Raw genomic sequence first — 26,261 nt, 5'->3', positions numbered from 1 at the left:
TGAGGCTCCGGACTCTCACGTGGGCCCGAGCTGCGAGCTGCCTTAAAGGAACAGCATGCTCTTTGCCCAGAGCTGCACCGGAGTGTAGGGGCCCCTTCGTCCAATCCCACCTCACGTGCTCCAGGGAGGTGGGGAGTTCAGCAGTGGGGAGTCCCACCCCGGCTGCGGATTAGAACTACCTGGAGAGAGTTTACCCATCCTGATGAGGAACCTTCTCGAGAGTCACATGATCCAGGTGGGGGCCTGAGCAACAGTAGCTCTATCCACATAGGTCTTGCCCTAACTCCAGGGGGCGAGTTTCACTCGGGTACTTCTAATACCTGGTCAGGGTGCGGAAGCTCAGTTTTAGAGGCTCCAAATGCCTCGGGGGCTCTTTGTTCCCTCTGAGAAAATAAAGAGGGCTTTATGATGGTCCTTGGGCCTCGGGAAGAGGACCAGGGATTGACCTGGAACTCTTCTTGAGATACCCAGAGGGTATGTGGATTTGATGGTGTGCTGGCCCCAGCACCAGCCCCTCCAGAGGATATCTTCCGCAGGGACGCCAGCTGCCTGGAAACGGTACCTTTCAGGACAGGGACTCCATTCCCTTGGCAGGGAGCACAGTGGCAAGGGCTGACTTCCTTCTGGAACTCCTCCAGAGCCTGCTTCATGTTCTGCCTTATCGCGCTGGAGTAGGCAAAGTCTGTGGCCGTCACCAGTTCATACAGAGGCTCCGCCTGGGGAGTGGAAGGCATGCGTTTCAACAGAAGACATTCACCAAACAGAAGGGAGAAGCAAGGTCCCACGGGAATGAGCGAGGGGCCTGGAATGAGACAAGGGGATTCATCTGACCCTGGCTGGATGTCCCAGTATGTAGATGGATGCCCTATCCTCGGTCTGTCCCATCCTACCCAAAATCCACAAATAAACTCATCCGAGTTCAGGCCAGCTCCTACTGAATGCCTCCTAAATGCCAAGCATTAAGCATAAGTCATGAGTAAGATAAAATCCACAGGAAGCCCGAGAGAGACACACACAGTTACATGTACTTACAGCAGGTACAGGCGTGAGTGCAAACTGCGAATGGAGGGAGAGCAGCTGGTTAACCTGTCTTTGGTGGGGGAGAGGAGGTGATTTTCAAGCCGCTCTTTGAAACTTTATAGGAGCTTTGTCCCAACATTGCCCCCGCCAAAGTTGGCACAATCATTCATGTCACTCAAAAGCCACCACCACGAAGCCTTTCCTGAGCTCCAAAGCTCACAGAGCACCTTCCCACCATGAAGTGCTCAGCATACTGTCTAGCGCGCATCCAAGACTGATTCTCTTTGCTCCTTTGCAGTCATTAATATTTTTTATGAGTTGAAATCTTTTTTTTCCTTCTTGAATTAGAAGGTAAGCTGCTGGAGATCAGGGATATTTACTGTCAGCTCTGTGTCTCTGGGGTCTAGCCCCAAGCGTCGTGAGAACAGCTAATAAAAGTGCATAGGCGAGGCACCTGGGTGGCTCAGTCGGTTGAGTATCTGCCTTCGGCTCAGGTCACGACCCCAGGGTCCTGGGATCAGGTCCCTCCCCCCTGCTCATGTTCACGTGCGCACACACGCGCGCTCTCTCTCAAATAAATAAATAAAATCTTAAAAAAAAGTGGATGGGCGAATGAATGGGGGATGGGAGGCCTCATCAGGGCAATAGCAGCTGGCCCGGAGAAGAGGGGGTGGACAGCAGAGACCCAGACCCAGGGACAGCGTCACTGGTTGCCCGTGGACATGGCAGTGTTTTACAAGAGGAAGCCATAGAGTGTGATGGTGCTGACGGGCTAGGAAAAGTCTGAGGCGAAGTGCAAAGAAGTAGTTAAAAATGTTCGGAGCCTAGTTTCAGCTCCAGGGCCAGGTTCCTCTCCAGATTTTGTTTGTGATCCTGCCCTAACCCAGCTCTGGAGAGTTTAGGGTCTGTCTAAATGCAGGCAATCATGCCTAATAGAAGCCTCCAGTGGGAAGAAAATTGCTTCCATTTCTTAATGCATCTGATGCTGACCTTCGCTCCAGTGGGCAAAGCAAGGCCCCTTGGTGGTCCCATTGTCTCACCGTTTTGTGGTCAATGAATTGGTCCAGAGGCGGTTTGCAGAACAGTCCAGCCTGCTGGCCACATGTGGGGGAGGGATGGGAGGGAAGTGGGGGGTTTGCTGTTCACCAGTATGAGCTCCTCCAACAATCTGCTTTCCCTGCCGGAGCACCTTGAAAGGCTGCCTTTAACCCCCCAGGCATTCTCCTACCAGCGCTGAGCTCGGCTCCAGGAGAGAGAGCAAGTCAGGGGCGGCACTGGAAGAAACCTCCGGCGTGTATCGCACGCCAGAAACGGGGCTGGTGGTGGACGCACGTGATTCCACTCCATCCTCACGAGGTAGCAACTGTTAGCCCTGCTTTCAGATGAGGTTAAGTGACTTGAACAACGTCAAAGAACTCGTTAAATAGTATTGCCAGGACTCTGAACCAAAAGCTTTTGTTTTTCTTACTAGTTCATGGTAATTATTGATAGAAGTGGCTTGATTATTCCCATTTACAGTTTCTATGCCGGTATTCTCCAAATTTTGCAGACTGCAGTTTACCTTGGGACTGAGCAGCGACTCCTGGACTCCACAGCTCCTTTTGTTCGACGGTGGTAGGGCACCATTGTCCCTTCTTTCATATGTTGGCCCTTTCCTCTGGTCTTCCTCTCTCTTTTCTCCTCTTCTTCCTCTTGCTTAGTCCCTCCCTTTTTCTTATTTCTCCCCCAAATACACAGTCTTACCTATTCATATTGACCATGGGGTCCTAAGCACACTTGCTTTTGTGAAAAATTTTTTTTATCATATTGCGGCAAAGGGATGGTGCTCACTATTTATTAAACTCCACGAAGTTCCCCGTAATGGACCCTAATAATGATAATCACCATTTATCTTCTTCTCCTTCTTCCTTTTTTTTTTTTTTTTAGAGATAGAGAGCCAGGGGGTGAGGGGCAGAGGGAGAGGGAGAGTGACTCCTCAAGCCAACTCCACGCCCAGCATGGAGCCCAATGCAGGCCCATTTAACGTTTCTGTGCCTCAGCCTTTTCATCTGTAAAATGGGGCTCCAGAAGACCACATGCTTCATAGGATTGCTGTAAAGATTAAGTCAGATCATGTATGTATTTAGTTCAGCACCTAATCACTACTGCCAGTACAATGATTATCCGTTATCATTAAGAATGGTGATCACCTGGGGTGCCTGGGTGGCTCAGTCAGTTAAGCGTCTGACTCTTGATTTTGGCTCAAGTCATGACCTCAGGGCCATGAGATCGAGCCCCACATCTCTTGGTCAGAGTCATTTGCCTTTCGAGAATCTTCGAGTACACTGCTTTAGAAAGGGATGATGGTCACACTGTTAGAAAGGTGTGATTATCCCTGGTTACCAACAGCTGCTTTTCTTTCTGAGTACAGAGCAGGACTGCAATCCTCTGACATCCTTAAGGGCAGGTTTGCAACGTGACTTGTGTTGAGCGGTGGAGAGTGAGCAGAGGGAGGGTCCTTGCCAGGGTGAAGATTTCAGGACAGAGCGAGGTGACATTTCCCCTTCCCTTACCACTGCTCTGGTGATCTTGGAAGCACATGACCACATAAAGCCTCCATCACCTGGGTCCCCGCAGGGCACTGCCAATAGCCCCCTCCTTAATATGCTTTGGTCATGCTCTGTGATTGAGAAATAAACTTTTGTTGTCTTAAGTCACTAAGATTTGGGATTTTTTTTTTTTTACTGCAGCATAACCAAGTCCTTCCTGACCTCTCCGTGGGCACTATTCACAACTCTACCTTTTCCTTCTACCCTGGGCCATGCCCGAGCTCTGTATAATAGCTTCTCCATCAGCCTGGATCTCAGACCACAACCTAGCCTCCCTGACTGCTTATAGACATGTACACGGCTGGTAGACTAGGTGACTAGGGTTGCCAAATACAGAATGCCCAGCTGAAGTTGAATTTTAGATAAACAACAAACGATTGTGAGTACAAGGATGTCCCATGAAATATTTGGGGCATACTTATACTAAAAAGTTATCCATTATTTGTCTGAAATTCAAATTTAACTGGACATCCTGCGTCTTCACTTGACAAATCTGGCAAATCTTTAGGTGACTCCTTTATCCATTCATAATGTCTTTGGGATTTTTCCTCCATCAGTGACCATTTCGCTGGGCCCTGAGCTTTTCCTTCAAGACACCGTGGTTGTCACTCCACTGTCTTTCAGGCACTTAGTGTTGCAAAGAATTCTAACACCAGGACAACTTTTATTTTTGTAGGATATGTTTCTAAAAATAAAAAAAATATATTAGGATGCGTTTCAGTATTGTCTTGTTTTCAGTACTTTTGCCCACTTTTCAAGGAGTTCCCCATTTTGCGTTATCAGCTCAGGGAAGTCTCTCTTGTTATGTCCACGATTAATGCATCTTCAAATTTAATCTTGTCTCTTTCTCAGAAGAAGTCCTTGAGTTTTCCATTTCTCCTTCTCTACTCTCTTTTCGTCGTTATTTCTTTTACGTCATTGCTTTAATCTCTTGGTCTTTTGCTTCTACACGAGAAGAATATTTTTATGGCACCTTTCACATCACTGACTCAATTTTCTGCAGTGTCAATTCTGTTCTTTACAGTTTCCAGTGTAGGCTTTCATCGGCTCCTGCGGTTTCCCAGAGTCAGCCACTTCCTTTCTCATCTGATGAGTACTCAAGAGCTCAGCTTCTATTTTTGACTTCCTCCTAAATCTTCTCATCACAAAGCAAACGCATTCTAAAATTTACTTCTGTTTTTCCACTTTTCCGTGGAGGCTTGTCTTCTGCATCTTGAATGTAATTTCAACCTTTTGTGTTCGGGACTCTCTTTACATGTCACTGCTATTTCTTAGCTCTTTGAGGAAAGAGCCATTTCTCTGAGTCTGGATTTTACCAGTAAACCGTGGAAGCAGACTCTTCAGTGTTCTTCCTCCCTGTCCACCTGGCTCTTGTGGTATCGTGTTTCAGGTCTCGATGTTCAAGGATGGCTTATGGGTGTAACCCCCGGCTAAACCTCCGTGTCTAGGAATCGCTGATCCAGTGGCCTCTGCAGTCCCGGAAAGTAATCGCTGCTCCAACTTCCTGGTGAGCTGACACTGCAGAGAATTATGGTGAGCTGATGTGAAGCCGCCTGCAGTCTTCTCTTGCCGGAGAGAGTGCGTGCAAGAGTGGGATGCCCAGAACGTATGCTTCCAACTCCGGTCCGGGGCTTACAAAGGAAGGGCTTACAAGCCGTCAGTAATCTCTTGCCTCTCCAGCTCCTGAAAACATCTCTGAGTCTTTCCTCTTTTGCCCCCGTCAGCCCACACAGCCCCTCACAGCACTACGCTGACAGCGTATGTGATGCTTTCCATGACGTCACGCACAGACTGGGAAGCACTTGTCTTCGCTGTACCTCTGAGGTTATTTGCAGGCCGGACTGAGATGTTTAGCGTACTAACCTGCCCTACCTCTCTTCCTCCCTCCCTCTCTCTCTCTCTCTCACACACACACATCACACACACCATATCACATCACATGCTTGGCACTTGACATTCCCCATGCCCAGTCTGGCACATCCAACCTATTCAGGTGGGTAACCAAGGAAAACTCCATTAATTCTCAGTTTTAGAAAAAAGATGCGGATAAAATGCAAGTGACAAGTAGAGGCTGTGGATCTATTTTTGCCTTGAGCTCTGTTCACTCCCATGCCCATCTGTGACACCAATGTCACCACACCGTCAGCCAATCCCAGATTTCTCTGGAGCTGCCTACGACCCACGGCTGACTTTAGTCTCCTCAGTGCTTGTCAACAGCTGTACCCTCAGTGTCACTACTGAACACAAAGCCGAGGAGAGGATGTGAATGGCAGCCTTCTTGTTCTGCAGAAACCATGCATTTGACATACCAGTAAAGACACTGTGGGAAGCTGCTGGGGTTGGGGACTGCAGACTCCCGTCAAGAGCTCCAGTCCCTCATCGCCCCTCCTTGGCGGCCAGACTAAATCTCTGGGGGCAGCGGGGGGAGGGGGTGGATGCCAGACAACCAATGACGGTATAGACAATGGCGAGAAGAGGATGGCCGAGGATGGAACGTGGACACCATGCAGAAGTCCCCACAGGCAAGGACCCCCTACTGTTGATGTGTATGACAGTCCTGTTCGAGCAAACTTCTTAGTTTAAGATTGCAAAACTGCTCTTGTGTGGGTGACAGGTGGTTGGGATCATTGTTTTTATTCACCAAACCCACAGGAAAATCTGGAGGAGAGGGAAGAGGTCAAAGTCTCGGGTGCAGACCTCATGGAGACTCTTGAGCAGCTGAGGATGGATGCAACCTCCATGACCTTGATTTTCAGCAGCCACAACATGGAGGTCAGCATCTGCGATCTGCAGACTTGGGAGGATTTGATGAAATAACCCTCCTAAAGCCCCTGGCAGGGTGTCAGTAATACGGTAGGTGCTCGAAACGTTCGTGATCACTGTGCGGCCTCACCCTGTCCTGTAAGATGGTCGTGCCTGGGTGTGTCTTACTGCTTGCTCGGCACAGACCATATGCTTGATCCTTACAGTTTCCTGTGTTTTCCTCCAGTGTCCTAATTCCTGTCACATTGCAGGAACCTAACCATTATTTGTTGGCTGAATGAATGAAAGCTAAAATAAATAAATAATGGAAAGAGTGATTCTCTGATGAAATGGAAACAATATCTATTTAAGAAGGCTGGAATCAGAAGCTGTGGTGAATTTCCTTTAGCAACTTGGGGGCCCTGAGTGGGAGGGACTCAAGGGTCCCTAGCTGGTGCTGAACAGTATATTGTAATCGGTCCACTCCAGATACATTATCCACTAAAATGTGTGTGCCTCGAGATTAGGGCGTGGGTCTTACTGAGCTCTGTATCCCACGCCCCGGCATTCTTTTTTTTTTTTTTAAGATTTTATTTATTTATTTGTCAGAGAGAGAGAGAAAGAGAGACTGAACAAGCAGGGGAAGAGGGGCAGGGGCAGAGGCAGAGGGAGAAGCAGGATCCCCGCTGAGCAGGGAGCCTGATGTGGGGCTCAATCCCAGGACCCCACGATCATGACCTGAGCGGAAGGCAGACACTTAAACGACTGAGCCACCCAGGCGCCCCCCAGCTGTACCTTAATTTTGATGATGTCTGGGTTGTACTGCACCGCGTCTCCCCACTCCTGCATCAGGTCCGCCGTCGGCAGCTCCTTATATGCCAGGGTGGTGATGTGCTCACTTGCCCCTCCCCGCACAAGGACCACCAAGTCATCCACCATGGTGTTTCTCTTGTTTCGGTCTGGAATGGACACAGAGACCTGGCATGTCAAGGGATCCACTTCAGCACCTTGGAATTTACTGCCACCCAACCAACAACGTAATTACCACAATATTTATTAAAGTCATTCTGGAGGTGCCGGGGCACAAGATGGGTTCCTGCCAGTGAGGAAGTCATGGAGCAAGGGGAGAAAGGCAGCTCTCTCAATCTTTTGGACACAAGTTGGGGGCAGGACGAGGAAGGGACATCTATAAATGCCAATCACTGGGTCTATGGAAGAGAGCTGATGGACAGATAAATATATGTGTGTGTGTGTGTGTGTGTGTGTGTGTGTGTGTGGATAGATAAGTCATAGATAGGTAAATAGGTTGACAGGGAGATGAGTTGTTGATCATTAATGTGTCGGCCAGTAATCTGTGGTACATGTATTAACTCCCTTAATTGCAGATAAGAAATCTTTTTTTTTTTTTAAGATTTTATTTATTCATATGACAGAGAGAGCCAGCGAGAGAGGGAACACAGCAGGGGAGTGGGAGAGGAAGAAGCAGGCTCCCAGCGGAGGAGCCCGATGTGGGACTCAATCCCGGAACGCCAGGATCACGCCCTGAGCTGAAGGCAGACGCCCAACGACTGCGCCACCCAGGCGCCCCGCAGATAAGAAATCTTAGGCGCTAAGGGTGAAAAGGTTTATCTGGGGAGCCCCGCTGACGCTCTAGGCTATAGTGCTTCTTTGTGTGGGATAACAGGTGGGAACATTTGTAACAGCTGGGCTTCATACGGGACAGATACTCACTAAGGTGTGTCTACTATGAGATGATTACTATTTTGACTTCCCGTGGAGCTTCCCAGAAAGCCCTCAATCACATCAGCGAGTCCTTCTCGTTCTAATCTCTCCACATACCCAATGCCAAAACAGGTGGTGTCAAGTGACCACTCAGCCCTGAGCCTGCAACACCTGAGGACTGTGGAGAGGGAGTCTTGTACGTGCTGGTGGGGGGGTACAGCGGTACAAGCGTTCCAGAAGACAGCTTTGCAAGAACTAGTCCAGAAAAAGGACATAGTCCACAACCCAACAATCCCACTCCTGGTGCATTCCCCGAGAACCCCTTGCACGAGTGTACCAGATGGCTGCGTAAGAATGTTCACAGCCCCAGTGACTGTACTTGCTTGAAACAGGAAGTGACCCAAATTCAACAGCGGCATGGACAAAGTGTTACATTCATACAATAAATACTATGCAGCGACGGAAATTAACTATAGTTATACACAGAAACATGATGTTGAATGGAAAGAAAAACCACCAAAACCCAGAACTGAATAGATTACATTCCATCCATATAAAGTTCAAAAACAAGCAACAGGGGCGCCTGGGTGGCTCAGTCGGTTAAGTGTCTCCTTCGGCTCTGGTCATGATCCCGGGGTCCTGGGATGGAGCCCCACATTGCGCTCCCTGCTCAGCAGGAAGTCTACTTTTCCCTCTCCCTCTGCTGCCTCCCCTTCTTGTGCTCGTGCTCTTTCTCTCTCTCTATGTCAAATAAATAAATAAAATCTTTAAAACATAAGAAAAAAAGGCAAACGACACTAAGCTGTATTGGTTAGTGATTCATATGGTGGTCAAGCTATTAAGAAAGGAAGGATGTGTTTAACACAGAAGTAAGGATGGTGTTTTCACCCAAAGGGAGGGAGGAGTTGTAGTTGGCAAGGGTTCCAGGGTCTGGGCGATGTTCCATCAAGTGACCTGCATGGGGGGTTAGTTTATAAGTCTTCTTAATTTAAAAAAAATTTTTTTAAAGATTTTATTTTTAAGTCATCTCTCTACCCAACGTGGGACTTGAACTTACAACCCTGAGAAAAAGAGTCACATCTCCACTGACTGAGCCAGCCTGGTGCCCCTAGGAGTCTTCTTCCAAGAGCACTTATGTTCTACGCATGCCTCTCTTGCAGGATGTATCTTCCAACCCAGCGCCAGCAGAATGAACAAAGAAACAGTATCAACCACACAGCAGTGACAAGTGCAAGAGAGTGTTCTAGGCCAGCAGTTACATTTTTTTTTTTTTCTGTTGTGTTTCAGCTGGGGAACTCTTTCTCCACCCATCCCAGGTTCAAGCTCAGTAAGTGAAGCAGGTAGAGGCTTGCTGCATGGGCTGCCGCAGAGGTCCCAGACTGGGTCCCTGCTGATCGGCCTCTCTCTCCTACTCCACTTGCTGCAGTGATTCCCAGTTCCCTTGAATGACCTCCAGGTTTCCGGCTCCCAGACACTTGGAGCTACATCCTGGCTTCGATACCCCCCTCCGGTCTTGTCTCCCCTGCCGTGTGGGCTCTGCTACATGACTTATGGCTTCGGCTGCTCTTCTAGTCTCCGAACCACTCATTGTCTCAGATACGGACTAGCCTCCTCCACCTGCCCCCGACCCCGGCCTCCTACCTCCAGCCAGGCCCACTCTCACCCCCCAGAGTCAATTTCCATTGTCATTTTCCTCCTGCCTTAAAAACAACCCTGCTGCTTTACTCCTCGAGCGGCAATCGCCACGTTCCCTCCCTGATGCTCCAGACAGGGTTTGGTGCTTATTACTGCCTCGTCATTGCTTCTTTAATTGTCTGCCTGTTTCGTGTGAGCACCATGAGGATAGGAATACAATCTTATTCATTTTTGTTTGCCCAGCATATTGTAGGAGCTAAATAAGTTTTTATTGAATGAATTAGTTTTTTAATTGAAATGTGTTTGGCCCAAAGAGAGACTCAGTTTTGGGAATGCTAGGAAGGGAGAGATGATGAGCACAGAAGTCACATGCCCCTGCCACTCACCTCCTATTTCGTTCAGAATACCCCGGCATATGTCTACCGACACCCCCAGCTTGGCGTAGACCACCTCAATGCCGATGCCAATTCTAAAACCATTCTGGGCGCAGGCTCGGACATCCTTGAGAGAGTAATCTGAAGGAAGCAAGAAAGAGACCCATGACCTGGAGGTAATTCACCCTGTCCCTTTTCCTGTCATCGATTCCAAAGGCCTTGCCCTTCCTGGATGTCATGGGTCCCCCAGGAACTCAGGTTCAGATAAAAGGGTGGCCAGCCTGGTGACTGCAATATGGGCGGCCGCTGACATCAGCGTGGAGACCTCGTGAGAGATTGACAGCAACTTCCCCTGAGGGTCCTCAGAGGCTCTGAGGCTCTTTGCTGCCCCCCAAAGAGAGGAAGTGCTCAGAGTCGCTTTCTAAAAATGTGGCTCCTTATCAAACCTCTAGGGATTGATTCCATCAGTCGAGGTTCCTGCCATGTGTTCCCCTTCCCCTGACCCACTCTTCTTTAATTTTGGTGATAGAAGAGAGAGCTTATTCATTAATTGATTGAGGTGATGCATTTAAAGTGTCGGTCTAGGACCTGGCAAAGAGAAGGGGCCAATTCCTCTTCTTTCTTCATTTTTGGCTCATTTCCCATTTGTTCCTCCCTAATTCTCCTCAAGGCATCCTCCCCTCCGGGGCTTGCTGAAAACTCGGGTGTGACTTGTCGGCACTTTGAGGCCAGGCAAGGAGAGGAGAGCAATTCTGATTCCTGGGCTGTCCCAGTGGTGTTAGCGTACAGCAGTATTCCCCCAAAGCATGTTCCCTGAAATACAAATCTCACGACAGCATCTCTTGTAATTTGTGAACTAGTAAGTATTACAAGAAAAAGTGCTTTCTGTAGTCAAGTAAGTGTGACCAATGCTGTGTCAGAGGACGTGGAGAGGTCATTTTATGGCAGTAGGCTCCTGACTAGGCTAAAAGTGGGATCCATTATATGTTTCCCCAATTTATTTGATGACAGAGTCCCTCTGCAGGAAGTGGTTTGAGGAAATATAAAAAGCGCTTTTGAAACTAGTGAGATGGAGGAAGCTCTCCTCGACCTTAGTGAGACTGAGGCCACACTGGCTTAAATTCACATCCATCATATACCATGTGTCCTCCTGCAAGTACAATGGACTTATAATCAAGCCCTGGCTCTGCCACTGTGAACGGTGTGACCCAGGGCAGGTCACCTTGCAAGTGCCACACTGGAGGAAAGAACACGGGATTGGGAAGCAGGAGTCACACCTTAGGCCTGCCATTGGTCGAGAGTCCTGTAATTACAGTGTAGGGAGAAGAGAGTGTGGGGGGGGAATGGGAGGTGAATATTAGTTGGGAGGCTACTGTAATAATCTGTGACCTCGTACTTAAAATGTGGTTTAGGGATCCGCAGCATGGACATCATGTCAAAGCTTGTCTGAAATGCAGAATCCTGAGTTTCACCTCAAACTTACTGATGGGACTTGCTAATCGACTAGAAGGAAAGAAATAGAGTCCAGGTTGACTCCTAGGTTTTTGGCTTGAGCCAGTGGTTGGATGGTGAAACCATTCTGAGATGTGTGTGGCTATGGAAGACACAAATTTGGGAAAGAAAAGTGAAAGTTGACTTTTGGGGCGTGTAAGGTGGGGCTGGAGGTTGGACATCCCAATGGTGATGTCAAGGAGCCATTTGGACATAAGCTCTTGGGTGTGGGGAAGGTAGCCAGGGTGGAAAAAGACATGGGAATTTCTCCACATGTTGGGGGCATTTAAAGCCATGAGCTTGGGGGCTGTTGTCTAGAGACAGTAGTTGTAGAAAACAGGGATGGGTGGAGGGGGACCCACATTAACAGGTTACAGACAGGGGAGATCTGCAAGTGAGACTGTAGCCAGGGAGGGAGACAGGCACTAGGAGCAGAGCCTATAACTCTTCTCCTACCAACTAAGAGAAGCCTCTCCCCACCACCTCACAGAGCTCACGTGGGCCCCGGCGGGAAAGCCACGGTCCCCTGGGCTGTTTACCTGCTCTCTCCATGGCCTCCTTGTTCATGACGAGCGTGTATTCGTAAACGCCCCCCAGCACAGCCTCTGTGATGTAGTGGGTCCCGAAATCACGGAAGAGATCTCTGTACTCCCCGTAACTGTACTCCAGGGGCAGCTGCTTGACTCTCTGAAGGAACTCGTAATGGAGCATGAGGCTTCTGGGTTTCAGCTTGTAACGTGCTACTTCAAGGTCAGACCGCGCGTGTAGCAGTGTGCTTTTCTAAATGAAATACCCACATGGGAAAACCAGACCTTTAAAGTTAGGAATCTGGAACGAGAAGATGAACTTTACAAATACCACCCGACGTTCTTGGCCTGGGGTCATCACTCTTATGATTCCTTGAGGATACTTGAGGGAAGACGGGCCTCCTTGACAAGCTTTCATTTCTCATAAATATTCCAATGTCCTTTCAGCTTGGGAGAACTTGCTCTTAGCTCACCTCCTCAGAGCGGCAAAGCAGGAAAGAGAAGGGTGGGTAGCCAGAGGCAGACGTGGCAGGGGGCAGCAGGTGCACCCGGGGCCGCTCTGGCGGGGTACGGGGCCTGCCTGCCTGCTAAGGCAGCCTCTTTGTTTATGCTTTTCAAATTCTGAAGGAAGGCCACTCAAGAGTGAGTCAAAGTGGTGCTTTAGGAAGGCGACACATTGTAGTGTACGACAAGTCAGCAAACTACAGCCTGCACCCGAATAAGGTTCCTGGTGTTATAAATGGGGTCTTACTGGAATGCAGCCATGGCCTGTCGTTCAGGCACTCTCCATAGCTGCTGTCGCCCACGACGGCAGAGCACAGTCGCTGTGACAGAGACCCTAGGGCCCTACAAAGCCTACAATATTTACTATCTGACCCTTTACAGATAATGTTTGGGGACCCCTAGTGCGGGGGCCAGACTAAAAGAGGGTGACGCTAGGTGAACTGCAAGCATCCAGGAGATACTAGTATAATCCGAGGCGAGAGGCTCCTATGCTGGCGTGTAGGCGGAGGAAAAGGTAAGAGGGTGGGTAATGTCCACGAGGCACTTTCTGCACCAATCTTAAAACTTACAGCCAGTTTGACCTATCAGTTCTAGAAGGCCATGCCAGCTCCCATGGTGCCAACTGCCCGGGCTTCTCATTGCTCCCTGCCTTACGCTCACCTCGTTCTAGTCCTGTCCAACAGACTCACGACTCTCCCTTCTTCCTCACCCTTCCAAGCAAAGCAGTGCTCTGTTCGTGATTTTTCTAAATATCGTACATTTCCTCTCTTGCTTGGATGCTGATAAAAGCCTTCCCACTGATCTCCCTCCTTTCTCTAGCCTGCCTTCACTGTTCCAGTCAGAGCTGACTTCTTAAAACTCTGAGAGTCTTACACACATGCCTTGTCTCATTGTGCTTCCCTGTGTGTTTTCTATAAATCGAAGGTTTGTGGCAAGCTGTATCAAGGAAGGCTATTGGCACCGTTGCCCAACAGCACTGGCTCACTCCGTATCTCTGTGTCCCACGCTGGTAATTCTTGTAATATTTCAACACTTTCTTCTTATTATTTTTGTTATGGTCATCAGTGACGATGACTTGCTGAAAGCTCAGACAATGGTTAGCATTTTTAGCAGAATTTTTAATTAAGGTATGTCCACTGTTACTTTAGACATAATGCTATTGCACACTTAAGAGACTGCAGTATAGTGTAATCGTAACTTGTGTGTGCACTGGGAAACTGCAAAATTCACTAACTCACTTTATTGTGACATTCACATCATTGCAGTGGTTCGGAACCAAGCCTGCAGTGTCTCCGAGGCACGCCTGTGTTATAATGGCCCTCTGGGCTTCAAACAAAGCCCTGCATTGGCCCTCTACTGTCTCCAGAATAAACTCCGTTCCCTTCCTGTGAACATAAGAACTCACACTCTGTCCCCTGGTGGTGAGGTGGTCCTCCCCATACCTTCCTATTTCCCGCCACCCACACCACACATCAGCATCAATCCAACTTCTCACGGTTCCCCGAATCTGCCTTTCTCTTCATAACACAATTTTGCACATGCTGTTCCTCCTGCCTTAAATGCTCTTCCCTCCCTTTTCTGCCTGAGGCACATCTACTTATATTTTAAACCCCTGCTTAGCTGCTGCTGTCTATGTGACACCATCCCTGAATTTCCCAGACACTCGCTCCATTCTCTGGGACAGCACTGCACTTTGCTTCTATTGCCTTTAGAGCACATACCATGCTGTATTCCAGCTGATACAAAAAACTCAGCATTAATTATCTGCATACACATTGGCCTCTCCTCCTAGACTGTGAGCGTGAAGGCAAGAGGCAGGCTGTATTTGTCTCTAGACCCCAAGTCTACTATAGCGCCCAGAACACCGTAAGCGCGCTATAACCGGCTATTTGAATCAGGGAGGTGGAGGTGGGATGGGGGTGGGGAACAGGAGAAAGGGAAGGAGTAAATGGATGGCACCCTTTGTTTGCTCTCCAACAAAGTACGTTCCTTCTCATGAGTCCCACCCCTCGTCACTATATTTCAGTCTTAAGCACCTACTAAGTGCCATCCTAAGTCTGAAGATGAAAGAAACAGCCTGTGCCCCCAAGTGGCTCAGAGCCTAGAAGATAAGGAAAAACACACAAAGACTGTAACATTCCCGCTAACGTTTACTACTCATTCTCTGCTGGTCGGTATTTCAGCAGCAGAGACCTTTCTGAGCCCCTCACCACTTTTTCCTCATATGAATCATTATAGGTGACTTGATCTCCTCCATGTTCCACTCAGAGCAATTTTCAAACACATCGCACTCATGCTGAAAATGGCCAGGGACTAGAGAATAAAATGCACCTCCTCGCTCAGGAATTTGAGGTTCCTCAAGGCTGCCTGTCACCTGCTTCTCCAACATCATATCCCATTACTTCCCAGTCCAATTACTCCTCTTCCACCAACTCACGGGCTTTGACCTTCATCTCACGGGCAAGGGGGGGGCAGGTGACATGATTAGATTAGTATCGTAGAAACGTCTTTCCGGCAGCACTTAAGTCTGAAGGGGCAAGTCGGGAGACAGGAGACCCCTCGGGGGGCCAAGCAACAGATGCCAGGGTCCGGGCTACTTAAGATAAAATCAAAGTTAGATTAAGAAATACTGGAGAGTGACCCTGAAGGATTTGGTGGCCAAATAATGTGGAAAGGAAGAGAAGAGAGAGAGCGCAAAATATGATTCTGAAATGTTTCACCTGGAAAAGCAGAAGGAAACAAATGCTATTTAACGCGGAAAACTGGGGAGAAAGAGCTTGCTCTGAAGTGTCCGTGAGGCATTCACGTAATGATGCCCATAAGAGGGTGCGATGCAGGTCAGAGCATAGCAGAAGGTCGAAGCAGTCACAAAGGCGCGTGGCTTGCCCTGGTGGCGGTGGGGCAGTGGGGACAGAAGAGGTCACCCGGCATGGTTGACGGATAAGAAGAGAAGATGGCCACAAATTAAATAAAGAGCTTTTGGGGGGATTAGAATCCAGAAGGGGAAGCGATGAGGAGCAGCAAACATGCAGGAGGAGCAGGCCTGTGATGGGGTGGTCGACTCCACCCAAGGTCCCACGAAGTCGGAGAAGAAGAGGTCTTGGGTGACATTCTGGAGGGGAACTTCAGCTGAATGTTTAGGATGGGAAGTTAAATGGCTGGGGGCTGAAACGCCTCCAGAGATGATTTGGTCTGGAAAAGCTACGATCTCAAGCATAATGAAAACCAGGGGAGGGGTGCCTGGGTGGCTCGCTCATTTAAGCTCAGGTCACAATCTCACGTGGGGCTCCACGCCCAGTGGGGAGTCTGCTGCCCCTCTCCCTCTGCCCCTCTGTGCTCTCTCTCTCAAATAAGGAAATCTTTTTAAAAAAAATCTTAAAAAAAAAAAAAAGAAAACTATGGGATAAAGCTCATTAGAAAGTGTGAGATCATAAATACAGAAGAAGAAAACTAACTGTGTACCACTGCCTGGCCTTTCTAAAAAGTAAGTCCATGTAAGACCGTGCTGGTTTTTGTGAGATTTTTCAGGACAACAGAGATATAACTGGTTGCTAGGCCTGGTAGTAATGGGGCGCACAGACACATCTGGGCATGAAAATTCAAATGGATACACAGAAACCAAAGACCAGCAAAGGGTACTTACAGTGTGGGAGAATCGTTTGGTTCTGCTAATAAAGTGTTTGCCATTACCACTTGCCGTGTTGAAACCAAGTTCAAATATTCCAGGTATTTTAAAACCAAAGCCGAAACTAGACATGCTTGCTCTTGTCTCTGTGACGTTATGTTCGAAATCTGAGTACGATTCATACTCTGTCAGTGCAAATTCGTATTTGCCTTGGGTCTAGAGGAGGAAAAAAGAAAATGTTTCGAATTTCATTTGACTCACATCAGTTCCACACAAGTCAACAGATATCCACTGTATTTGTACGGTGCATAGGGCTCTCGGCTAGAGGCTTTGGATACAGGAACCTCAGGGCCGACTGTGTTCCCCAGCCCCTCAGCTCCCAATCCAGGAGGACAAACAGACTACAGGCAAAACTCAGAGGTGGGGACTTGACTTGGATTCAACTGGGGACTCGGGGACTCGGCTTAGGCAAAGGCGCATAAGCGGAAAAGAACACAATGTATCCTACAACGTGCAGGGATTCCAGTGTGGTCGGCCCAGAAGATGCAACAGTGAGGGGAAGGGACAGGCACTGTGAGGCAGTGTGCTGGCATCCAAATGTTGGGGTGTCGGCGTTACTGGCTCTGAAATTTGGACTCAATCCAAAGATGAGCCAAGATGGACGTAGCCGAGCCTCTAGGAGATCATTTGGGGATAGCACAGGGATTGGACCAGAAGGGATGAATCTGGGGTCAGAGAGACAGGCCAGTGAGGGGGCTCTAAGGCGAGAGCAGCTGACCGCTGACCAGGTCTGGTCAAAGCTGGTGCAGTGGGGATGAAGTGACACAGAGGGGAAGTGCCTTCCAGAGGACTGAGAAAAGCCGTTTGCTCAAAAATCAGTGCTCATTGTTCTGTGCACAGGGGAGCTGCCAAAGATACTGCCTTGATGGCCTTGGAGGGACCCGTCCCCAGTGGTCTCCACCCCCACACGTCGGCTTCTGGTTGCCTGCAGGTCGCACAGCACTCAGCTGCTGAGGAAGGGAGCAGAGGGATTCCCAGTGTGGCCTGAGGTGGAATGTTTTCCAGTCGAGCAACCTTGGATGGCCAACTTGACTTCGTATGCCTCAGTTTCTTCCTGTGTCCCACAGAGACGATGGCTGTTCCTCACTGGGCTTGTTCTGAGGACTGAGTCCACATAGAGAAAACACGTACAGTGCCCGACACGGCCCTCAGAAAGCACTGGCTCTGCAGAGGGGAGACTTACGACGTGTGTCTTGCTGGGTCGGGGCTATTTCAGCCGGGACGATAAATGGCTGCTCTGGGATCCTCCCCTGAAAGGAGAGCCCATAGGGGTGGCCGTGGGCCTGGTGGGGCAGGCTGTGCTTGTCCATGTCTCTTTTCTGGCCCATAAGGATGTGTGGGGAGAAGAGGAGAGGGAGGAGGAGGAAGTAGTAACCCAACCCTCCGGAGGACATAATTTTAAAAGTAGAAACTCTCCTCAACTACTCCCTCGTATGCAGTCCAGCCCGCTCATCTGACAGACGAGGAAGCTGGGGCCCAGCGTGGGGAAGGACCTCAGCCTAAAGTAAGACTGGGACGTGGGCAGAGCCAGGCCCGGACCCCACGTCCTTCCCTTGGATCTCGTGCGTGTGCGCGCGCAGTCAGAGCCTGTCCCACACCCCACGCTCCGTGAGCTTTGCTTGGAAGTTGGCATGTTCGTAGGAACACGGGCTCACACGGTGGAGCATGTGACGACGAAAAAGCTTAGCAGAACGCCTGGCTCTGGTAGGCGGGGACTTGGCAGTTACCACAGGAAAGCGGTTTACGTCCTGAGGACGCCGTCCCCTCCCATGGAGCCACATGCTTCCTGTCTGTGTTCCGCATTGACACGTGGTCTCACTAATCCTCTCCCACTGAAAGGCTGGGAAACTGAGGCTCAGAGCACCCAGGCTGACTCAGACGCTGTGCTGCAGAGCCCCCCCCCCCCCACCCCGTCTGTGGGACTCCAAGTCCGTGGCTCTACTTCTGTCTTCCAAGGAGGCTCTGATGCCATCGCTCGTCTAGTTCTGCTAATACAACCCTCGCTGTGACGGCCCGTGGCATGCCAGCCCCGCCACTCTGTCCTGAGGAAGGAACTGTCCACTTTACACATAAAGAATGGAAGCTCAAAGAGAAAGAGTGATGCGTCCACGCTCCCCCAGCTCGCAGGCCTCAGGGCCGGGCCTCGGCTCCAGGCTGGCTGGCTCCTTAGTGTGTGCTCCCCCCATTGCCCTGCAGGGGCTTCCTGGCTGGCACATACCTGTGGGTCGTAGCTGTCCACATTGTAGGGCTTCCTAAATCTCGTGTTGAGTATGTAATGGGGGGAGCATCCACCGGCGTAATACTTGTGATCGAGTACCGGGCCCTCAAACCTGTTGGTGAACAGATTTATCCTGCAGGGAAGGCATAGAAAGGGGGGAGAGGTTAGGGCCATCTGTTTAGGTCATCTTCACTGGCAGACCCTAATGAGGGAAACCCAAACTCCCTGGTACAGCATTCAAGGTCCTCAGTATCTGGTCCAAACCAGCTTTCTGGCTCCATCTGTGGCCCTTCCAGACCATGATCATATACCCTAGTCCCAGCCATTGGGACATGTTTGTTTGTCTTCCAATCTGCTCTGCTCCTTCTCTATTGCAGAAGTGCTATTCCTTGTGCCCAGAATGCCCTTCCAGCCACTCACTGTTTTATCTCCTCCTTGCCTTTCAAGATTGAGCTCTGTTGTTGCCTCATGGGAAGCCTTGACCAACACTTGTGGGGCTAAACTAGAGGTCTTCCTAAGACCCCGTGCTTGCCCCCTCAAGCAGTTATCAGTCTGTCCTTGTACAGTTACCTTATGAGAAAGAGGTAAGGACAGGGACTCTGGGGCCAGACGCCTGGGCTCAAATCCCTGTTTTGCCATTTCCTAGTAATGTGACCTCAGGCAAACCAGCTAACCTCTCTGTACCTTGTTCTCCTCATCTGTAAAATGGGCACAAGGACAATTTCTGCTTCATGCTGTTGTGAGGATTGCATATGCCCATGTTTGTTAAGTGTTCAAACACTGCTTGGTCTGTGATTAATCTTTGATATTATTTGTGTCTTTTGTCCCTTGACACTGAATTTGCCCTTGAGGGTGGAGGTTTCCTCCTGAAATTCTGTACGATCGCCATCACAAGACACTGCACAATCATCCTTTACTGAGGCGCTAACTAGAAACAGACACAGCAGTGGGTGATGCTACGTACGGATCACCCTATAGAGTCCCAGCCTGGGGCAGCAGGTATCATTGTGTCTGTTTCGAGGGGACGGAAATCGAGTCTGTAGCCTTGTTTCCCACTGCCTCCTACAGCAGGCCTCCATTCCTGACCAGCTCTCACTACTACTGAAAGCTCTGTCTTCCCTCAGCTTCTGTGCGCTGGCCACGGTTCCGGTCCTAACAGAATTGTCTTAGGTGCTCTTTCCTGTGACAGAGTTTCATGCCTCGCAATAATGTCTATACGTTTATTTTATTTAACCAGTAGAATGTGGTGCTTACTTTGTGGAGGGAGCCGTCGTAATCAATGGACACATATTGTTTCCTCATAAGGATTAACCCTTAAGAGGTAGTGATTATGATGATGCCCATTTTACAGAGGAGGGAAGTAAGGCACAGAGGGTAAGGGACCTGCCCAAGGCCTCACTGCCAGGCCGCATCCTTCCCTCCACGCAAGCTGCCTCCCACTTGTCTGCTACAATCGCATTAGCTTATTTGATCCTCACAGAACCTGAGAGGAGGGTATTAATGGCTTCCTTCTACAGAAGACAAAACCGAAGCCCCACGAGGTCCTCACCTGAGGTCCCACGGCCAGTGAGCTGTCGTTCTGTCCCCTCCTACATGCTCCGGGCTGGCTCTACTGCCAGTGGAATGTCCACTCCATCACCCTCTGTCATGTGACCCCTAGGAACTCTCCCAACTTTTCCAGGCCGCGATTTCCTTATTGAGGAGGTGGGGATTATAATAACCAGCTTATATGGTGGTCCTGAGAGCAGGTCTTTCCCGTAGGAGGAGTCTCTCTCTCTCTAATGACAACCTCTAAGCAGCGAGATGGGATTTTTGTTTAGGAAGGAAGTGAATTCCACTCAGGGTGATGTCCTCCCCACACTGATCCTATACAGTGGTTTCTAGTGTGTGTGAGCGGAGGCTCTCACTCTTCCTCCTGGGGGCTAAGGAGCTGCAGGATGTGGCAGGTACAGCAAACACCAGGCTGGTTTGCTCCCATCTGACCTTGCCCCTCTGATCTCTCCAGAGGACTGATCAACTCAGAGGTCCGCAGAAGCTTGAAACAGACTGACCACAGACCCATCTCAGAAATCCATTTCTTCACCACCTCCCTAGGAGCCTAACCGCTGGGCCAGACCCTGTGCTGGGCCTCGAGATACGGACACAGAGAAGACCTCCCCTGCAAGTTGTCAGGGCACCTGGATGACACAGTCAGTTGAGTGTCTGACTCTTAGTTTTGGCTCAGGTCATGATCTCAAGGTTGTAAGATCAGACCCCATATTGGGCTCCACACAGAGTCCGCTTAAGATTCTCTCTCCCCTTCTCTCTCTCCCCTTCTCCACGGCATGTGCTCTCTCTCTCTAAAGTAAATAAATACATCTTAGAAAAAAAAAACATACAAAATGCCCCCCCACAAGTCGTCAATAGGATTCAGAGGTAATGCTTAGAAAGCACCTAACACAGTCACATAGCGGGTGTTCAATAAACGTTCACCCCCAGCCCTGGCGTGAAGCTGGTATGGTCTCCGTGCACAGCTCCGTCCCTAATGCTCCTAACCCAGCCCTCCATGTGGCCTCTACCTGTCCCCGGGACGGGCTCCTGGAGCTCCCCGGAGCCTTCTTCAGAGAGCAGCTACAAGCACCCACTTTCTGTACAATCTCTTTTCAGAAAGGAAGAAAGGAGCAGCAACTCTGTTAATATCAGCTCCCTTCCTCTCCTCCAGACTTAACATTTAATTTCATACCTTCCCATCTACACAATGGGAGAATAGTGACTTACCCACTGGCCAGACGGCCAATTGCCCAGTATTGGTCCATTTCATGCTGACATTTTTTGTAAATCCTCTTACAGTTTGCTTCATCGGACTGGTCTCCACAGTCATTGTCCCCGTTGCAGAGAAGTCTGCGGTTTACACACCTCCCTGGAAGGAGAAAGGGTGTTACCCAGAGTCACGTGGCTGCCAAGAGGGGAACGAACATAGTGTGAGCACCTACTGTGTGCCAGACATTTTTGCTGGGCCTTTAAGGCCATTTTGATTAGTCATCGTGTATCAGGGTGGGTCAGTAATGGCATTAACAGTTTATTCCCCCAAAGAAGCCAGTGTTGCATTTCTGAATGCACTTGGAGGGGAGATTATTAAGGGTGGGGAAAGGGAAAGTGTCTTCATGGCTGGGATCGAAGTGGCCAGACAGGAGAGAAGTCTAGACTTCTTTCCCTGAGGCTGGCGAGGGGAGGTGGGTTTGGTGGGTCCTGCAAGTAGTGCTAGCTGTGTGACCTTCCACAGGTTACCTGACCTCCCTGCCTCAATTTGCTCATCTGTAAAATGCGGAGGTCATCATACCCAGGGTTCTTGGGGGTTTCAATGAATAAATGGAACAGTAGGGGCTCATGGTAAGTGCTAGATAAGTGTTACTACTCTTATTAGTGTTTTGGTGGCCAAATGCACAAGGCTGGTAATATCTGCTGCAGGATTGGAAACTGTAACTTTCTAACCACAAATTCTTCCCAATAAACAGCACTGCCCTCAACACCATAGCCATTTAGATTATTTTTAAACTCTAAAAATATTTGGACCCTATGTTCAAAATATTAGAACTCTATGTTCAGCACTTTGTTTCCTTTAAATGCTTCCCCCGCCGCCGACTTGACCCCCTCTCTTACTTGTATATTCATGGGAGATAAAGCCTGTAAGACAGGTGACCCTCTTTCCTTAGATGTGTCTGACCATTTTTAACCAATGTTAAAAGCAGAAGAATATCAATCTGGTCTTCAAATGTTTCTTACAAGGCACTTAAACTGAAGTCTGCCTGAATAACCATTATGGCTTTGGTCAGAATCATGGAACACTGGCCATAATGAGTCCACGGACACACTGTAAAAGTCTTTCGGATTTATTACATAGAATTCTGCATTTGCAATAAGCCCTGGAAATGGCTCTAAAAATCTCTAAGTCTTTCTTGAAAAATCCCAAAGCACAGTCCATGTGGGTGCAGTGAATGTAGAGAGTTGCAAACTCCCATCTAGATAATTTGGGTCAAAATACTTATATTTTTGCTGGAGACTTGGAGAAACAGCGAGGCGTAGGTTTGCTTAAATTCACGAGATGGACAAGTTGGAAAGACAAGTGTTTACTTAGTTCTGCAGCAGACGATTATTCATTTGCATATGCTCCTTCCTTCCCTCCTTCCATCCATCTGTCCTTTTTCTCCTTCTTTCCCTTAATCCAAATTTTTTACTGACTATATCACACGTTAGGGGCCATGCTGTACTTGGTTATGAGAAATGCAAAAGTCAAGAACTACCTCTGCAAAACTGTGCAGAGATAAATGATCTAACCACCCTAGGTAACTGCTGTAGGTTCTCCGCACTGTACTGAGCCCCAGCCTCTGAGAGAGCCAGCAGGGCTCACAGTCTGCAGAGAGCGTTCACACCCATTGTGCCACTTGATGCCGAGAGCATGCTTAGAAGGCATTAACGTCGCTTCCAATTTTCTGTTGAGAGGACCAACATGCAGAAAGGTTAAGTGACTTCTCCTAGGTCACAAAGTCAAAAGTAGCCTCGACTCAGGATTACCGATTCCAGCACACGTACTTTTGGTGTCCTTCATGTCAGCGAATGGAATTCGCATTCCCCAGTTTCTAATCAAGCTCTTCTACTTACCTGCTGTCTGATCTTGGGCAAGTAACTACCCCAAGTCCCAAGTTCCTAATTCATTACATGGAGATAATATGAATACCTATTTTATAGGGCTGTTTTTGTGAAATACATGTAAAGAGAGATCAAGGAGGACAAGGAGGCCTCCCGGCCTGACACGTGACCCTGACCTTGAGCACTAGGTAATGGCCATTTCCCCCATCATCGGGTGTCATCACCTCATCTGCTAGATTTCCCCTCCCTTTATACCTGTCTGTGCACACACAAAGCCTTCACATCGCACTTGACTTCTGCATGGTCTGCTGGTAACACAGTCTTCAACTTCCTTGTCAGAGAAGTTACATGGTTCCCCGTAGAACTGAGAGGGCCGGAGCAAGTAGGCGTGTCTGTACTATGGCAGAGGAGAGCAAGGTGAACCAAGGGCAGAGCCGCAGGGACCTCAGCAACTGAGGGTACACTCAAGGGTCCATGTTGCAATTGGCTGTTTGCTTGACTGTTTCAAATAGACCGTGAGCTGAGGGCAGAGACCTTGCCTTTGCTTCTGCATCTGCAGGGATCCATGCAGATTTGCTGAATGTGAGAAAAGCCTGGGCTTCAGAGTCAAAAGGTAAGTAGACTAATGTAACCAGTTCAATGACAAAAAACCACAATCTCTCAGCTTGATTACTCCAATGGGTGGTTTCAAGTATTCTTATTTATTCGGTATCTTATAAATGAAAAAGCAGGTGCACCTGACTCTGAATCTTTGTAGTTATGTGATATTGGCAAGTTACTCCACCTCTGTGATCTCAATTTGTTCACGTACAAAATAGGGGTCATGAATTACCTAAATGTGTAGTGATGGAGTTTCAATTACATATACGATTTCCATATGACATCTCATTACGTTGTCTGGTACCTAGTTTGGCACACAAATTCTTGTACTTATTTTTCTTTATTATTATTAATAATTTTTAGCAGTCAACATTTCTCTAACTTCCTGTTTGTTTATTCTAAAATACTTAATTTCCAGGGGCGCCTGGGTGGCTCAGTCATTAAGCGTCTGCCTTCGGCTCAGGGCGTGATCCTAGAGTCCTGGGATTGAGACCCGCATTGGGCTCCCTGCTCCGCTGGGAGCCTGCTTCTTCCTCTCCCACTCCCCCTGCCTGTGTTCCCGCTCTCACTGGCTGTCTCTCTCTCTGTCAAATAAATAAATAAAATCTTTAAAAAAAAATGAAAAAAATAAAATAATTTCCAGAACATTAATTGAGCCACCCAATGTTGAAAAAGATAGGTGTTTATGCTTGCCCTTTTTTTAAAACTGAAGTATAGTTGACGATGCTACTCATTGGTGCATAGGTGTATAACATAGTGATTCCACAATGCTGTACATTACGTTCTACTCAGCACAAGTGTAGCTACCATCAGTCACCGTACAACACTATTACAATACCACTTACTATATTCCCTGTGCTCTACCTTTCATCCCCACGACTCATTCATCCCATAACTGCTTATCTGTTTGTTTTTAATCATAGTCCTGCCCTCTAGCCTGCCCTCAAGGAGGTCATCGCAGATGGTGACTGTAAGTGATAGTGATGGTAAGCACCAGGCAGTGAGAACACGGTGTGATGGCCACCGTGATTGAGGAAGGACGGCGTGCTCTGTAAGGTGACAGGGGCATCCCTGGTACAAACTCAGGAGACGGTGAAGTCACAACTAAGCTGAGACCCAAAAGATGAGTAGAGATGTCAGGCAAACAGGAAGAGGTGGTATGAGGAGGGTAGAGAAGAGGAATCCGGGCAGAGAAAATTGCTATACCAAACCTGAGAGACTAGAGTGTGCCTGGTTCCAGAAAACAAGAAGAAATTCATCATGGCTGGAGAGGAGAGTACAAGAGGGCAGATGGCCAGAGGTGGAGGGAGATATGGCCAGGGGGCAGGAAATGCAGGGCCTTCCAAGCCTCGGTTAGGTTAGATTTAGTATTCTACGATGAGACAATGAGAAACAATTTTGGGGGAAAATGTTCAGAGTTGGTGACTTCCAAATCTTGGTTGTAGGCCGAGGGTTTGGTGCAACAAAGAACACAAGCCAGGAGAGCAGTCCTTTGACGAACGCCCTGTTCGCCAGCCACAGCTGTGAAATCCGCCCTCCACCACCCAGCAAAATACAGACAACCATTCACCCATGCTCCTTTGCATTTCCAGAGGGTCTTTCCTGCTGGAAGGCAGAGGCTGGCAGGACAGAGATGAAATCTGTAAAGAAGACTGCTAGAAGACCAGCCCCAGGCACCAAAGACAAAATGGGTTTGAGGAGTGTGGAAATGATGGAAGAGAGACATCTCGAAACTCTGGTTGAAAGGTTTTGATAAACCCGCAGCCAGCGACCCCGCAGAGGGCGATCACATCCTCTGAGGACAAGTGCACAGCGAACTCCGAGTGAAGAGCTCTGGCTGGCTGGCTCATGCTGAGTCGTCCTGGTTTATGGTGCAGATGAAGCAATTCTACAGATAATTGGATCGATGTTGATAACTTCAGCAGTAAAGCTCACTTGGGAACTGAAGGATCCTGCATGGCTCTCCACAAAGATCCAGTTAACTGTGTAAATATCCTGGGCCCACTTTTACAGCCTCGTTCGGGTCTTAGCCCATGGCTGCGCTGATGTCCCGAGGAGCTGGGGAAATGGCAGCTGTTCTCTTTTCTCTGACACGTCTGCTCTGCTCAGCGCTGAGATCCTGGACCAGCCCTCTTAGGACAAGGGAACCTGAAGGACAAATACTGCAGAGTCCATGTGTTTTTTGTTTTGTTTTGTTTTGTTTTGTTTTGTTTTGTTTTGTTTTGTTTTGTTTTGTGGGAGCACACTAGACAAGAAGCCAGAAGCCTGAGTGCAGGGCCTGTGACTTGCTACCAGGTGCACCCGATACAGCACCGGCTCGGAGTCTCTGTTTACCCACCTGCCTCATGGAAAGTGTCACGGCAGTCTTCCCTTCCTTACAGAGGTGTCAGAAAATACCATGAGATCAAACAACACAGATTTATGGAGCACCTATTACGTGCTCGAGATTGGACTACACTGAAGATATGGAATTGAATAAACCTTCAACAGCTTACCATTTCATGGAAAGGTAAATAATTAAGGAAAAGT

The 26,261-nt window shown here is 48.8% G+C and overlaps 1 protein-coding gene across 1 annotated transcript in view; it reads right to left on the bottom strand.

The window, feature by feature from the left end:
- Positions 1-26,261, bottom strand: part of C8B (complement C8 beta chain) — a 38,070-nt gene that overhangs the window by 4,046 nt on the left and 7,763 nt on the right. The window contains exons 4-11 of the mRNA XM_048220444.2: positions 23,388-23,529; positions 21,264-21,405; positions 18,507-18,639; positions 16,247-16,444; positions 12,112-12,352; positions 10,094-10,222; positions 7,146-7,309; positions 563-716 (exon numbers count right to left, since the gene is read on the bottom strand). Coding sequence (XP_048076401.1) covers positions 563-716; positions 7,146-7,309; positions 10,094-10,222; positions 12,112-12,352; positions 16,247-16,444; positions 18,507-18,639; positions 21,264-21,405; positions 23,388-23,529 — 1,303 coding nt within the window. The remainder of the gene's footprint in view (positions 1-562; positions 717-7,145; positions 7,310-10,093; positions 10,223-12,111; positions 12,353-16,246; positions 16,445-18,506; positions 18,640-21,263; positions 21,406-23,387; positions 23,530-26,261) is intronic.

Source organism: Ursus arctos, unplaced genomic scaffold, assembly GCF_023065955.2.
Source record: "Ursus arctos isolate Adak ecotype North America unplaced genomic scaffold, UrsArc2.0 scaffold_12, whole genome shotgun sequence".
NCBI lineage: Eukaryota > Metazoa > Chordata > Mammalia > Carnivora > Ursidae > Ursus > Ursus arctos.
This window is presented reverse-complemented; position numbering and strand designations above follow the sequence as displayed.